The sequence below is a fragment of the Oncorhynchus mykiss genome, chromosome 30, assembly GCF_013265735.2.
Source record: "Oncorhynchus mykiss isolate Arlee chromosome 30, USDA_OmykA_1.1, whole genome shotgun sequence".
Taxonomy (NCBI): domain Eukaryota; kingdom Metazoa; phylum Chordata; class Actinopteri; order Salmoniformes; family Salmonidae; genus Oncorhynchus; species Oncorhynchus mykiss.
The window spans coordinates 44,768,774-44,783,688 of NC_050570.1; the positions used below are offsets into that span (position 1 = coordinate 44,768,774).

Consider the following 14,915-nt stretch of genomic DNA (forward strand, 5'->3'; position numbering starts at 1 on the left):
CCTACAACCTAATTTTGGACAAAATTACCTGGAAGGATTCCTATTACTAAATATTCTTAATTCCAAGGTACAGTGCCTTGCGAAAGTATTCGGCCCCCTTGAACTTTGCGACCTTTTGCCACATTTCAGGCTTCAAACATAAAGATAAAACTGTATTTTTTTGTGAAGAATCAACAAGTGGGACGAAATCATGAAGTGGAACGACATTTATTGGATATTTCAAACTTTTTTAACAAATCAAAAACTGAAAAATTGGGCGTGCAAAATTATTCGGCCCCTTTACTTTCAGTGCAGCAAACTCTCTCCAGAAGTTCAGTGAGGATCTCTGAATGATCCAATGTTGACCTAAATGACTAATGATGATAAATACAATCCACCTGTGTGTAATCAAGTCTCCGTATAAATGCACCTGCACTGTGATAGTCTCAGTTAAAAGCGCAGAGAACATCATGAAGAACAAGGAACACACCAGGCAGGTCCGAGATACTGTTGTGAAGAAGTTTAAAGCCGGATTTGGATACAAAAATATTTCCCAAGCTTTAAACATCCCAAGGAGCACTGTGCAAGCGATAATATTGAAATGGAAGGAGTATCAGACCACTGCAAATCTACCAAGACCTGGCCGTCCCTCTATAAACTTTCAGCTCATACAAGGAGAAGACTGATCAGAGATGCAGCCAAGAGGCCCATGCTCACTCTGGATGAACTGCAGAGATCTACAGCTGAGGTGGGAGACTCTGTCCATAGGACAACAATCAGTCGTATATTGCACAAATCTGGCCTTTATGGAAGAGTGGCAAGAAGAAAGCCATTTCTTAAAGATATCCATAAAAAGTGTCGTTTAAAGTTTGCCACAAGCCACCTGGGAGACACACCAAACATGTGGAAGAAGGTGCTCTGGTCAGATGAAACCAAAATGGACCTTTTTGGCAACAATGCAAAACGTTATGTTTGGCGTAAAAGCAACACAGCTGAACACACCATCCCCACTGTCAAACATGGTGGTGGCAGCATCATGGTTTGGGCCTGCTTTTCTTCAGCAGGGACAGGGAAGATGGTTAAAATTGATGGGAAGATGGATGGAGCCAAATACAGGACCATTCTGGAAGAAAACCTGATGGAGTCTGCAAAAGACCTGAGACTGGGACGGAGATTTGTCTTCCAACAAGACAATGATCCAAAACATAAAGCAAAATCTACAATGGAATGGTTAAAAAAATATCCAGGTGTTAGAATGGCCAAGTCAAAGTCCAGACCTGAATCCAATCGAGAATCTGTGGAAAGAACTGAAAACTGCTGTTCACAAATGCTCTCCATCCAACCTCACTGAGCTCGAGCTGTTTTGCAAGGAGGAATGGGAAAAAATGTCAGTCTCTCGATGTGCAAAACTGATAGAGACATACCCCAAGCGACTTACAGCTGTAATCGCAGCAAAAGGTGGCGCTACAAAGTATTAATTTAAGGGGGCTGAATAATTTTGCACGCCCAGTTTTTGATTTGTTAAAAAAGTTTGAAATATCCAATAAATGTCGTTCCACTTCATGATTGTGTCCCACTTGTTGTTGATTCTTCACAAAAAAATACAGTTTTATATCTTTATGTTTGAAGCCTGAAATGTGGCAAAAGGTCGCAAAGTTCAAGGGGGCCGAATACTTTCGCAAGGCACTGTATATACAGCAAATGCTCTAGCAAACCAACGACCAGCGAATGAAGCACAAGAAACCTGAAAACGCCATCCAACCTGGAACTGAGTGAGTAATGTTTAGACTGAAGTTACTTTTAAAGCCAAGAAAAAAAAATAATTACAATTATATATTTCACTTCATAAGGACTGAATGCTAAGTTAAGGTTACCAAGCTTGCTAGGACAGATCAGATCAATTAGCACAGGTGGGAAGTGAGGTTTCAAAGCCCTTGAGCCCAACATTGGCAGGAGAGTTTCACAGCCTCCCCCACTCAAATTTGTATTTATTTATTTTTATTTCACCTTTATTTAACCAGGTAGGCAAGTTGAGAACAAGTTCTCATTTACAATTGCGACCTGGCCAAGATAAAGCAAAGCAGTTCGACACATACAACGACACAGAGTTACACATGGAGTAAAACAAACATACAGTCAATAATACAGCATAAACAAGTCTATATACGATGTGAGCAAATGAGGTGAGATAAGGGAGGTAAAGGCAAAAAAGGCCATGGTGACAAAGTAAATACAATATAGCAAGTAAAACACTGGAATGATAGATTTGCAGTGGAAGAATGTGCAAAGTAGAAATACAAATAATGGAGTGCAAAGGAGCAAAATAAATAAATACAGTAGGGAAAGAGGTAGTTGTTTGGGCTAAATTATAGGTGGGCTATGTACAGGTGCAGTAATCTGTGAGCTGCTCTTGACAGTTGGTGCTTAAAGCTAGTGAGGGAGATAAGTGTTTCCAGTTTCAGAGATTTTTGTAGTTCGTTCCAGTCATTGGCAGCAGAGAACTGGAAGGAGAGGCGGCCAAAGAAATAATTGGTTTTGGGGGTGACCAGAGAGATATACCTGCTGGAGCGCGTGCTACAGGTGGGTGATGCTATGGTGACCAGCGAGCTGAGATAAGGGGGGACTTTACCTAGCAGGGTCTTGTAGATGACATGGCGTCAGTGGGTTTGCCGATGAGTATGAAGCGAGGGCCAGCCAACGAGAGCGTACAGGTCGCAATGGTGGGTAGTATATGGGGCCTTGGTGACAAAACGGATTGCACTGTGATAGACTGCATCCAATTTGTTGAGTAGGGTATTGGAGGCTATTTTGTAAATGACATCGCCGAAGTCGAGGATTGGTAGGATGGTCAGTTTTACAAGGGCATGTTTGGCAGCATGAGTGAAGGATGCTTTGTTGCAAAATAGGAAGCCAATTCTAGATTTCACTTTGGATTGGAGATGTTTGATGTGGGTCTGGAAGGAGAGTTTACAGTCTAACCAGACACCTAGGTATTTGTAGTTGTCCACGTATTCTAAGTCAGAGCCGTCCAGAGTAGTGATGTTGGACAGGCGGGCAGGTGCAAGCAGCGATCGGTTGAAGAGCATGCATTCAGTTTTACTTGTATTTAAGAGCAATTGGAGGCCACGGAAGGAGAGTTGTATGGCATTGAAGCTTGCCTGGAGGGTTGTTAACACAGTGTCCAAAGAAGGGCCAGGAGTATACAGAATGGTGTTGTCTGCGTAGAGGTGGATCAGAGACTCACCACCGGCAAGAGCGACATCATTGATGTATACAGAGAAGAGAGTCGGTCCAAGAATTGAACCCTGTGGCACCCCCATAGAGACTGCCAGAGGTCCGGACAGCAGACCCTCCGATTTGACATACTGAACTCTATCAGAGAAGTAGTTGGTGAACCAGGCGAGGCAATCATTTGAGAAACCAAGGCTGTCGAGTCTGCCGATGAGGATGTGGTGATTGACAGAGTCGAAAGCCTTGGCCAGATCAATGAATACGGCTGCACAGTAATGTTTCTTATCGATGGCGGTTAAGATATCGTTTAGGACCTTGAGCGTGGCTGCGGTGCACCCATGACCAGCTCTGAAACCAGATTGCATAGCAGAGAAGGTGTGGTGAGTTTCGAAATTATCTTTAATCTGTTTGTTGTCTTGGCTTTCGAAGACCTTAGAAAGGCAGGGTAGGATAGATATAGGTCTGTAGCAGTTTAGGTCAAGAGTGTCCCCCCCTTTGAAGAGGGGGATGACCGCAGCTGCTTTCCAATCTTTGGGAATCTCAGACGACACGAAAGAGAGGTTGAACAGGCTAGAAATAGGGGTGGCAACAATTTCGGCAGATAATTTTAGAAAGGGTCCAGATTGTCTAGCCCGGCTGATTTGTAGGGGTCCAGATTTTGCAGCTATTTCAGAACATCAGCTGACTGGATTTGGGAGAAGGAGAAATGGGGAAGGCTTGGGCGAGTTTCTGTGGGGGATGCAGTGCTGTTGACCGTGGTAGGGGTAGCCAGGTGGAAAGCATGGCCAGCCGTAGAAAAATGCTTATTGAAATTCTCAATTATAGTTGATTCATCAGTGGTGACACTGTTTCCTATCTTCAGTGCAGTGGGCTGCTGGGAGGAGGTGTTCTTATTCTCCATGGACTTTACAGTGTCCCAGAACTTTTTAGAGTTAGTGTTGCAGGAAGCAAATTTCTGCTGGAAAATGCTAGCCTTGGCTTTTCTAACTGCCTGTGTATAATAGTTTCTAGCTTCCCTGAACAGCTGCATATCACGGGGGCTGTTCGATGCTAATGCAGAACGCCATAGGATGTTTTTGTGTTGGTTAACCAAGGGCTATATCTGTTCCTGGTTCTACATTTCTTGAATGGGGCATGCTTATTTAGGATGGATAGGAAGGCATTTAAAAAAAATAATCAGGCATCCTCTACTGACGGGATGAGATCAATATCCTTCCAGGATACCCCGGCCAGGTCGATTAGAAAGGCCTGCTCGCTGAAGTGTTTCAGGGAGCGTTTGACAGTGATGAGTGGAGGTCGTTTGACCGCTGACCCATTACGGATGCAGGCAATGAGGCAGTGATCGCTGAGATCTTGGTTGAAGACAGCAGAGGTGTATTCAGAGGGCAAGTTGGTTAGGATGATATCTATGAGTGTGCCCGTGTTTAAGGCATTGGGGAGGTACCTGGTAGGTTCATTGATAATTTGTGTGAGATTGAGGGCATCAAGCTTAGATTGTAGGATGGCTGGGGTGTTAAGCATGTTCCAGTTTAGGTCGCCTAGCAGCACGAGCTCTGAAGATAGATGGGGGGCAATCCGTTCACATATGGTGTCCATAGCACAGCTGGGGGCAGAGGGTGGTCTAGCAGGCGGCAACGGTGAGAGACTTGTTTTTTGAGAGGTGGATTTTTAAAAGTAGAAGTTCAAATTGTTTGGGTACAGACCTGGATAGTAGGACAGAACTCTGCAGGCTATCTTTGCAGTAGATTGCAACACCGCCCCCTTTGGCAGTTCTATTTTGTCTGAAAATGTTGTAGTTTGGGATGAAAATTTCAGAATTTTTGGTGGTCTTCTTAAGCCAGGATTCAGACACAGCTAGAACATCCGAGTTGGCAGAGTGTGCTAAAGCAGTGAATAAAACAAACTTAGGGAGGAGGCTTATAATGTTAACATGCATGAAACCAAGGCTATTATGGTTACAGAAGTCATCAAAAGAGAGCGCCTGGGGAATAGGAGTGGAGCTAGGCACTGCAGGGCCTGGATTCACCTCTACATCGCCAGAAGAACAGAGGAGGAGTAGGATAAGGGTACGGCTAAAAGCAATAAGAATTGGTCGTCTAGAACGTCTGGAACAGAGAGTAAAATGAGGTTTCTGGGGACAATAAAATAGCTTCAAGGTATAATGTACAGACAAAGGTATGGTAGGATGTGAATACAGTGGAGGTAAACCTAGGTTGAGTGATGATGAGAGAGATATTGTCTCTAGAAACATAATTGAAACCAGGAGATGTCATCGCATGTGTGGGTGGTGGAACTGATAGGTTGGATAAGGTATTAGAGAGCAGGACTAGAGGCTCTACAGTGAAATAAGCCAATAAACTCTAACCATAACAGCAATGGACAAGGCATATTGACATTAAGGAGAGGCATGCTTAGTGGAGTGATCAAAAGGGTCCAGTGAGTAGTGAGGTTGGTTGGGGTCACGGCGATTCAGACAGCTAGCCGGGCCATCGGTAGCAAGCTAGCATAGGATGGAGGTCTGTTATTAGCCACCTTGTGCGTTTCCGTCGGTAGGATTAGTGGGGTTCCGTGTGGTAGAGGGGATCAATCCAATTCGCAAAAAAACAAACAATAGATATAGTTATGGAGGCCCAAGAAAATAAAAAAGAAATAAAAATAAAATAAAAAAATTGTCCGATAGGTCTATTCAGATAGCAGCCGATAAGACAGCTAAGACAGCAGTTCAGGTAACGTCGTGACGGAGGAGCCAGCCGGATAACTCCCTCGGGCAGATAACGTCGGTAGTCCAGTTGTGAAGGCCCGGTGGGGCTCCGCGTTGGCAGTAAAACGGGTCTGGATAGGTGATTGTAGCCCAGGAGTGACTGATGGAACTCTTCAGCTGTTATATCGATTGACCAACTGAAAGAGAACTTTGACCTGTGAAAATCGAACTCTTACATTTGGAATTGTATTTTCACGTGAAAAACTTTCAAATGTCACGCGCAGTTTCATGGTATCACATGTTGAATTGTTGTATCCCCATGTTGTCTCATTTATTTCACGAGATCATGTTTTCACGTGTAGTTTCATGTTACCACGTTTCTTTTACATATTGTCACGTTATCTCATTAACTTCTCATAAGATCACGTTAAACATGTTTAACTCGTGATCACCTGAAATTCATGTGTTTTTTTCTGTAAGAGCGTTAACATAAGTGACTATTTCACTGCGGGGCCTGTAGTAAGTGTCACCCAAACACACACACAAACCCCAAACAGGGATAGGATTAAGTTGCTTCTAGACTAAGGTAACCATGATCTAAAGTCAGTCTTGACTTTTCTTCCACTTTTCTCTGGTTAATATTAGGAGTTGGGGAACGTAGACTGATCTTAGTTCTGTGCCTAAGGGCAGCTGCTACCCAGAGAGACTCACCCTGGGTTTATCTGGACAGTCTCAGGACATTCTGAGGGGTCAAATGTCCCCAGGCCTAAATTCAACCACCTCCTCATGCTCTACCGCCTTCTCTCCTCCTGAGATGAACCCGTTCCACTCCTTCATGCCCCATTGTTCTGTCCTCCACTTCGTGTCTTTCTCCACTCCTCTTCTTCTTCTCTACTCTCTGGCGTGGTTTCTTCTCCCCCGTTCTCCATTTGCTCCACGTGCTTCTACACCTGCATTGCTTGCTGTTTGGGGTTTTAGGCTGGGTTTCTGTACAGCAGTTTGTGACATCAGGTGATGTAAGAAAGGTTTTATAAATACATTTGATTGATTTGGCGTGCTCTCACTGACAACTCTTTGTCAATCCCTCTTTATTCCAGATTACACTGGTCTGTGTGGCTCTCTTTCTTCACTGTCTGTGTGACTTGATGGGTTATTACGGTTGTCCTTTCTTCACTGTCTGTGTGACTTGATGGGTTATTACGGTTGTCCTTTCTTCACCTGGTGCACAGAGCCAGTGCATTTGTGTGATAATCCATCCCTCGCACACCCTCAGTGTCAGTGACTCGTACAGATTAGGTCAATCTCAGGTTGGTAATCTCAGCTAATCCCCAAATTAAATACGGACACAGCGGATACAGGAGGTACAAAAAAATAGACGGAGAGTAGGAGAGTTGAAATGATAGAAAATAAGAAAGATATGAAAGGGAGTAGAGAAAAAGTAAAAGGATGTGATCGACAGAGCTTTAGAGGGAACTTTTTTTAAAACATTTTACTGTTTGTTCAAACAATGTAATTTACACATCCTGTACACGTATGTTCATAAATTCATCATCTATGGAAAATTATTTTACAGAAATAACAAAATTCCCCTAATCTGCACCGGATAATTGTTTAGTCAAGCAGGCATTATGAATAATTACATTATGAGTAAAGTGTTTGACATCCCTGTTGACCTCAATGGCAAAAACGATCATCACAGACTTGAATGCTGTCTGTCATTTTTCTCACCAAACGTCCGCTGAACACTTTGAATCTGTAACATGTGAAATTAATTGAGTCAACAGGAAGCGGGGTGTAGATCGTGTTTTTATTCCAAACTGCCATCTGAGGTGACTGAGCAATGGAGGATGGAGGCAGGGCCATGTCATACCACATCATCATACCACATCCTGCCTCCATCCTCCAACTTGCACCTTACGGCTCTGTTGGCATGGTAATCAAACGGACCGTTTCCTCATGTCAACTTCGAATGGGTGGCTTCTGGTTCGAGGTATCCCATAGGGCAGGCTGCTATGACGAGTGTTTCTGCAGAAGAGGAAATCAAGAGTAAAGGGGAAGAGGCAGTGAGATGAGAAAGCTGGACAATTAGGTATGTGTACTTTTCTGTTTATTTGCATATATATTATTATCCATGTTGAGCAGAGTTGGTCTCCAATTGCGTGAAACCACTAGATGTACAACTTTTTCATTGAGAACTGACAACTTACTGAGTATGAGACTGAGTGACAATGGGAAGCAATGGCAGTGTTCAAATGTGTGCCACAGTATTACAAGCAAAACAGAGTCATCTGATTAACTGGATGCCTCTGTCTCGCTCTCGTTTTCTCTCCCTCTTTATTTATCATTCTCTTCCTCTCTCTATTACTCTACTCTCCATCCCACTATTCCTATCTTTCTCTGCCCCTCTCTTTCTCGCACGCAGACATGATGAGATTGACTCTGATTTCCCTCACCATGTGCCTTCCTCACCTCCTCGCCACTCTTGTCTTCCATTCTACCACTGCGGCTTCACCAAGCGCCACAGAAACAACAACAACAGCTCTAGACCTTAGTATCAGCACTACAACATCAGACCCCCTGATACTTCCACTCTCCACAACTGAAAACCACCCTGGTAGGACTAGTGGCATGTTCAACACACAAGGGAAGAAAAGCGCTAGCTTAGCAGCTGTCAACAAATCAGGCAGAACGACTCAAGGAAGAGGCATTCTCAGAACAGGAACTGCCACTTACGCCACCACAGCCGTACAGAAGAACAACAGGCACATAACTGCAGGAGACTTGAGGAGGGAAACAGAGAGCCACAATCACCATGAGACTCTTCCCTTCGGCAGACACAAAGTCTCACCCACAACTGACCACCCCAGCACCACCTCTCTCCCCGGGGAGGAAGGGACTGAGTATCATGACAGCAGCACCACTGAAACAGCCAGAGAACGGAGCACACCAAATTCCATAGAGACATGGGCTGCTGACACCATTAATGACTCCAGGCTAGCAAAGCCACACTTAGACAGGTCACAAGCAGCAGACCAGCACACTGCTACACAAGGACTAGAGATTGCAACAGGAGATTACTACACAACACAGAGAGACTTCTTCACAATCACCCCAACTAGTAGAGTGACAGGTTTGAACAGGGGTAAACAAAGTAAGGCCAACAGCTTCACAACAACAACAACAACAACAACGTTTTCACCTACGTACACAGTCACACATCCTGGTTTGTATGAGCACATGACTGTGACTTACAGGGCTACCGGCTACAAAACACAACCTGACGACACAAGCCAGTCTATGGCCAACCAGGACCACACCACAGCCACAGTTTCAATCCCCCATGCTGACAATAGGACAACTCCAGATATCAATGCAAACACGTTTACAGATAATGACACAGACAACTACACAGACACACTTTCATACAGTAATCCCACAACCTCTAATAATGGTAACACCACAGTACTTTTGAAGAAGAAAACGCATTCATTCGGACACAACCACACAATCTCAGGCTATGACAACAGGCTGAACAACACAACTGAAAACACTGTGCATCATCGTCCTGAGTGCGGAGAGGCAGACGAAAGGTCCCCATCGTTGCTTCCTGGCTCTACTAGACTGGTTTGTTTCATTGTTCTGTGTGCTCTGGGATTGACTGCTTCTGTCTTCCTTGGTCTCACTGTCTTCCTGTGGGTGCGTTTGTCAGTCCAGAGAGAGAGGGAAAAGAGAGTGAGGAGAGGAGGAGAGGAGGTGTCAGGGGTGGATCTGGAGAACCTGTGGGTTGACCAGATGTCATCGGTGGAGGAGAGGGTCGAATTCTGGTACGCCAACGGCTCCACCATGGGACCCGGCCATAAACGGAGGGAGAGAGGGAGAGAGAGGGGGAAGGAGAGGAGGAGGAGGGAGCAGGGGAGGCAGAAAGGGGTAGAGTGTGACAACCTGTGGACTCAACCCAAAGTGACACTGGAGGACATCACTGATTTCTGGTATGCAAATGGAAGAGCGATACCAGAAGAAACTACAGACCAAACGTTGTTGGAGACCTGCGTATGATTCTGTTTTTTTTGTACTACAGTCCTACAATTTCCCTGGAATTACTTTGGAGAGAAATGTTCATCGTTATTTTACCAATTCCATGGCAGATTTGAACACTTGTAATCCTGACCGTGTTTAAACATTTCCTAAATGAATTGGTAATCTGTATGTTTATTGGCTGTAACAAAAGTATAAGTATATGATCTACATGAGTCTACTGAGAGATAGATTAAGCCTGGGTCTGAACAGAGAGAAAGAAGAGGACAGAGAGAGAGAGCGAAGGAGAGAGAGGAATAGAGAGAGAGTTTAGAACAACAAGTCTAACTGGAAATAACACTTGATAAGAGAGTTTCCATTTCAAGACAATTCAGACCCTGTTAGAGACACATCATCATCGTGTGTCAGACAGCAACGAGGAGATTAGGTGCCATTTCTACAAACACACGGACACAAATACGGTTGACTCCTAATACTGTACATGCACTGTTATTAGGAGCTAGTCAAATCATTTTATTTATTTTTTATTTGACCTTTATTTAACCAGGTAGGCTAGCTGAGAACAAGTTCTCATTTACAACTGCGACCCGGCCAAGATAAAGCATAGCAGTGTGAACAGACAACAACACAGCCAGAGAACATGGAGTAAACAATAAAACACAGTATGCCGTCTACAATCAGCATATCCCAGGCATTTTAACTGGGTTTCTCATAACCGGGACACAAGCTTATTTGGGTTATTGTAAACGGGATATGATGCTAATACGTGTCAACTAAAAAACGGAACTAGAATATCCCAAATAGTGCTGGAATATTGGTGTGCCTGTGAACATGGTAACTTATCAGGAATCGACTATAGGTCTACCTCACAATTGATAGTGGATCCGGCCATTTGATCAATAATGTATAACTGTAATGTGTAATACAGTAGAAAATACACCCTTGTAGAATTTAACACCTAACCAGTTGAAGTTTGACATATAACGTCCCAAGACATGAGATTTATTTTTTAATTACATAATCAAATGGAATTTATCATCATACTCTCTCTACTTTGAATTCTCATGTTTTGACAACCTACGCCCTTTGACTGCCTGCTCTCCACACACACACACACACACACACACACACACACACACACACACACACACACACACACACACACACACACACACACACACACACACACACACACACACACACACACACACACACACACACACACACACACACATCCAAGTAGGCCTGTGTGTAGGCGTGCAAACACACTCTGTGGCTCAAACATTTCAACACACACACCTTCTCTTTGTAGGACCAACTTCTCATTTTTCCTCGAGAAAATAAGCACATGACGCAATAAACAAAATGAAGTTACTCTTAAGTTATTTGGCATCTCTCCAACCCCACCTCTTTTGCAGTTAACAAAACTGTTTTACGAAGAATTTGATACTCTGAGGGGAAGAGAAAGGGAGGGGGAGAGAAAGAAGGGAGTGAACAGGAGGGAGCGAGCGAGCGAGAGAAAGGTGTTTTGGACATGTACTAGTGCACGAGATGTCATTCACACAGTACAGGAGTTAAAGCATGTGCCTTTAAGGTGGATTCACAATTTCAATCCACTCGTTTTCTCCATGCAACATGTGGGTAAGTACGATTTTAAATTTTTTTTATCAAATGGCACACATTGATATATGTCTGATCTAAACAGACACTGATCCGATTAACTGTGTGAAGAGGCAAGAAAAAGGAGGGAGAGAGATGTTTCAAAAATACAATCAGGTTAACTTTCTTAGGCTTGTGTTAAATTTACTGACACGCTCTTGTAGTAAGATGGTCCTCCTAATGTATCTCTTCATTAATTCTTTTTAAATACATTTTTAGGGGCCATTTTTTTAAATATGTAATTTTTATCAATTGGTCTTTAAGTCTTCATCTTTTATCACTGTCTTTTTAAGACAGGCCAACTTGCTTTTAGACACTCATTTAGATCCCCCCCCCCCCCCCCCCCCCATTTCTATTATAAGTAACAGTCAAATGGATGGTGACATCGTGGACAAGAAGAAACAACAAAAAGTAGTGTTGGTAACTTCCTTAATTTTTTAGGTGTGTACTAAGCAAGCATTTCACACCTACAGCGGTTCAGACAGTGGATGCTGTGAGGAGGTAAACATATTACACAGTACATGTGGCAATGTACGCATAAAATAACCTCTACATTCCTTCTTCCATATCTTCCTTTACCCTTCAATCTGTCCTTTTCTCTATAGGTCTCATGCTTTTTTTAGTTCACCGTCGCTGCCACCTCTCACGCTACCCTTGAAATAGACAGCTGATATACAGAAAAGTAGAGTGAAGTGCAGGGGAGGAGGAAAGCTGAAGTGCGAGAGAGGAAGAGAAGGGCTGTGTCTTTCCGGTCTATTTGCACCCAAGGACACCCTGGTGAACAACAAGCTCAGCAACCAGGAGAGACAGCAAGAGAACAGAAGTTTGACTATGTAAGAGCACTTCATATGCCTAACACTCAGTCAAACCTTAGATTATTAACAAAGGCAAGGCCTGAAAGAAAGGGGAATTCCGAGAGCAGTGAAGATCAAAGCCTGACACACAATCGTAGTCAGACCAAGAACCCCGGTACCTGATGACGGATACCGCTTTTCTTTTCTAGAGTGTACATTTTTCTGCTCTAGACTTGTAAAACAAACCTCCAATATCTTTCAAGCCACAACACTGTCGCTGATGCACCTCAGAAAGAGGAAGACAAACGTAATCTGAGAGATCAGCAAAACCCTTTAGGGACGGTTGACCTCTGTGACCCCTCTCACTTCTTGCCCAGTATGGAGCGGATACGGCTGATGCTTGGGGCTCTGCTCCTCTCCCTCTCTCTGCCCAGTCTCCCTGCTCAAGATAATGTCACTGTCACTGTACCTGAGAATGTCACCATGGCAGCACCTATTAATGAGGAAGTCACGATGGCAGCCTCTACACCGGAGGCCACCATAGAGACAACGTCTGTTCCTGTGGTCATCACTAGGGCACAGCCTGCCCCTGAAATTATCACCCCGGTAACTGCTATTCCGAAAGTAACTTCTGTTTCAGTACCTACCACTGATGCCATCACTATGGTAATAACAAACCCTGAGATCACCAGCGTTCAGGAGTCCACATCTGATGCACCAACTACTACTTCAGAGGCTGAGACAATGACACCTTCCCCTGTGACCACTGAAGGGCCTATAGACACGACCACTGCACCTGGCCCTAAACCCACCCTCTCCCAAGACGTCCTTACAACCGCCTCTTATCTCCCAACCACTTCCCAGGACCACCTGACTTCTGTTATCCCAGTCTGGCCCCTCCACACCACCCCTCGTCTGACGGAGGACTCCACTTACACACCTGAACCTACACCTGCCTCAGAGATTACTGTCTGCCACACAGAGGGACTTACCACTGCACCCACCTCCCCATCGGTCAATGCCGCCCCCGGCCATGCCACGACCCCCACTACCACCCACACCTCCACAGATCCAGACTCTACGGTGGCTGGGGTCAGAGTGGAGACAGGTCAGCCCAGCTTGTTATGGGTCATCATCGTCGCTCTCCTGATCGGGGTTATATTCGCGGGCGTGGTCTACTGTGTATGTCTGGTCATCAGACGAAAGAAGCAGAGCCGCACCGAGCACTTTGTGTCCAGCTTCCGGAACGGGAAGAGTTCCAAGCGGAAGAAAGGGGCGGAGGAAGACGCCTGGGCAGGGCCAGTGAAGCTAGGGGGTGGGGACAGGGAGGAGGATGAGGGTGGGGAGGAGGGAGGGAGCCCAGAGGACAACAAGAGAGAGGGGGCTGGAACGGATGTGGTGCTGAGCACATTCATAGCCAACGAGACTGAGGGAGAGAGGGGTGGGCCTGATGGGGGAGTAGGAGTGGCTGGGAGCAAGGAGGCAGAGAAATGGGAGGAGAAGGAGCCTCTGCTGTACATTGATGAGGGAGTGGAGGAGGGACAAGAGAGGATGGCTCCTCCTTCACTTTCAAAATCGAACCCAGAAAAGACAGGAGGGGAAAGAGGGGAGGGGGAAAATGAAAAAGAAATGGAGAGGGGAGAAGGGAATGGAAATAAATCAAATTAGAGTGAAAGAGGTAAGAAGAATGGAGGAGCGGCATTCTGTCTAACCACTGCAGTTTAAAAATAGTTTTTCTATGTGATAATGTAAAAGTTACTTTGTACTACTGAAAAGGCCTTTGACATTGTATGTATCTGTGATTGTGTGCTCTGTCAACATAACTCAGGGAAGATAGAAGTGGTTGTGTGTCACAAGTTTTACCCTTGGTATTTTGTATGCTGTGTTTAATAAAATGTGTTTAATAAAGTTTTAGATGTGCGTGTTCTAGAATGAAGTTGTTGAACGTGACAGAATATTAATACTCTTTGCTTAACAATTTGCGGTCTTCAAATGCACTTGATTTTTGGAACTACTTAAATCAATAGCACTCAATTCATAGGTGCAAATCTGAACTTCCACTGAGACACATTTTCACTTAGTCTCCCATTGACATAAATGCATGACTAAGTGAGTATTCAACTTCAGTGGAAGTTAGGATTTGTCCCATTTGTCCCATTGCCTTTGTTTACTTGATATGGAGCTCCCGAGTGGCGCAGCGGTCTAAGGCACTGCAGCTCAGTGCTTGAGTCACTACAGACACCCTGATTTGAATCCAGGCTGTATCACAACCGGCTGTGATTGGGAGTCCCATAGGGTGGTGCACAATTGGCCCAGCATCGTCCGAGTTTGGCTGGTGTACGCTGTCATTGTAAATAAGAATTTGTTCTTAACTGACTTGCCAGGTTAAATAAAATAAAATATGTGTTGCCGATTATGACCACTAGGTTGTGCCCTTTCCCTATATTTATGACCAGAGCACAGTTCAATTATGTGACCTGCAGTAAAGAGCGGGTGTTGTGATGACACACAGGTCT

General features: G+C 44.6%; 2 protein-coding genes across 4 annotated transcripts; both read left to right on the plus strand.

Annotated features, from left to right (window-relative positions):
* The first annotated feature begins 7,778 nt into the window (after positions 1 to 7,778).
* On the plus strand, positions 7,779 to 10,104 carry LOC110521906 (uncharacterized serine-rich protein C215.13). Its single transcript, XM_021599855.2, has 2 exons — positions 7,779 to 8,000; positions 8,334 to 10,104. The coding sequence occupies exon 2, from the start codon at positions 8,336 to 8,338 to the stop codon at positions 9,965 to 9,967; it is 1,632 nt and encodes a 543-aa protein (XP_021455530.2). The 5' UTR covers positions 7,779 to 8,000; positions 8,334 to 8,335; the 3' UTR covers positions 9,968 to 10,104.
* Positions 10,105 to 11,176: 1,072 nt separating this feature from the next.
* Positions 11,177 to 14,310, plus strand: LOC110521907 (mucin-5AC). 3 transcript variants are annotated; one of them, XM_036969164.1, is made up of 3 exons: positions 11,177 to 11,587; positions 11,968 to 12,046; positions 12,211 to 14,310. In XM_036969164.1, the coding sequence occupies exon 3, from the start codon at positions 12,778 to 12,780 to the stop codon at positions 14,065 to 14,067; it is 1,290 nt and encodes a 429-aa protein (XP_036825059.1). In that variant the 5' UTR covers positions 11,177 to 11,587; positions 11,968 to 12,046; positions 12,211 to 12,777; the 3' UTR covers positions 14,068 to 14,310. The 3 variants fall into 3 exon arrangements, with proteins under 3 accessions (XP_036825059.1, XP_036825060.1, XP_021455531.1); XM_036969165.1 differs by lacking the exon at positions 11,968 to 12,046 and adding an exon at positions 12,047 to 12,106; XM_021599856.2 differs by lacking the exon at positions 11,968 to 12,046 and having other exon boundaries at positions 11,183 to 11,587.
* Positions 14,311 to 14,915: the final 605 nt, after the last annotated feature.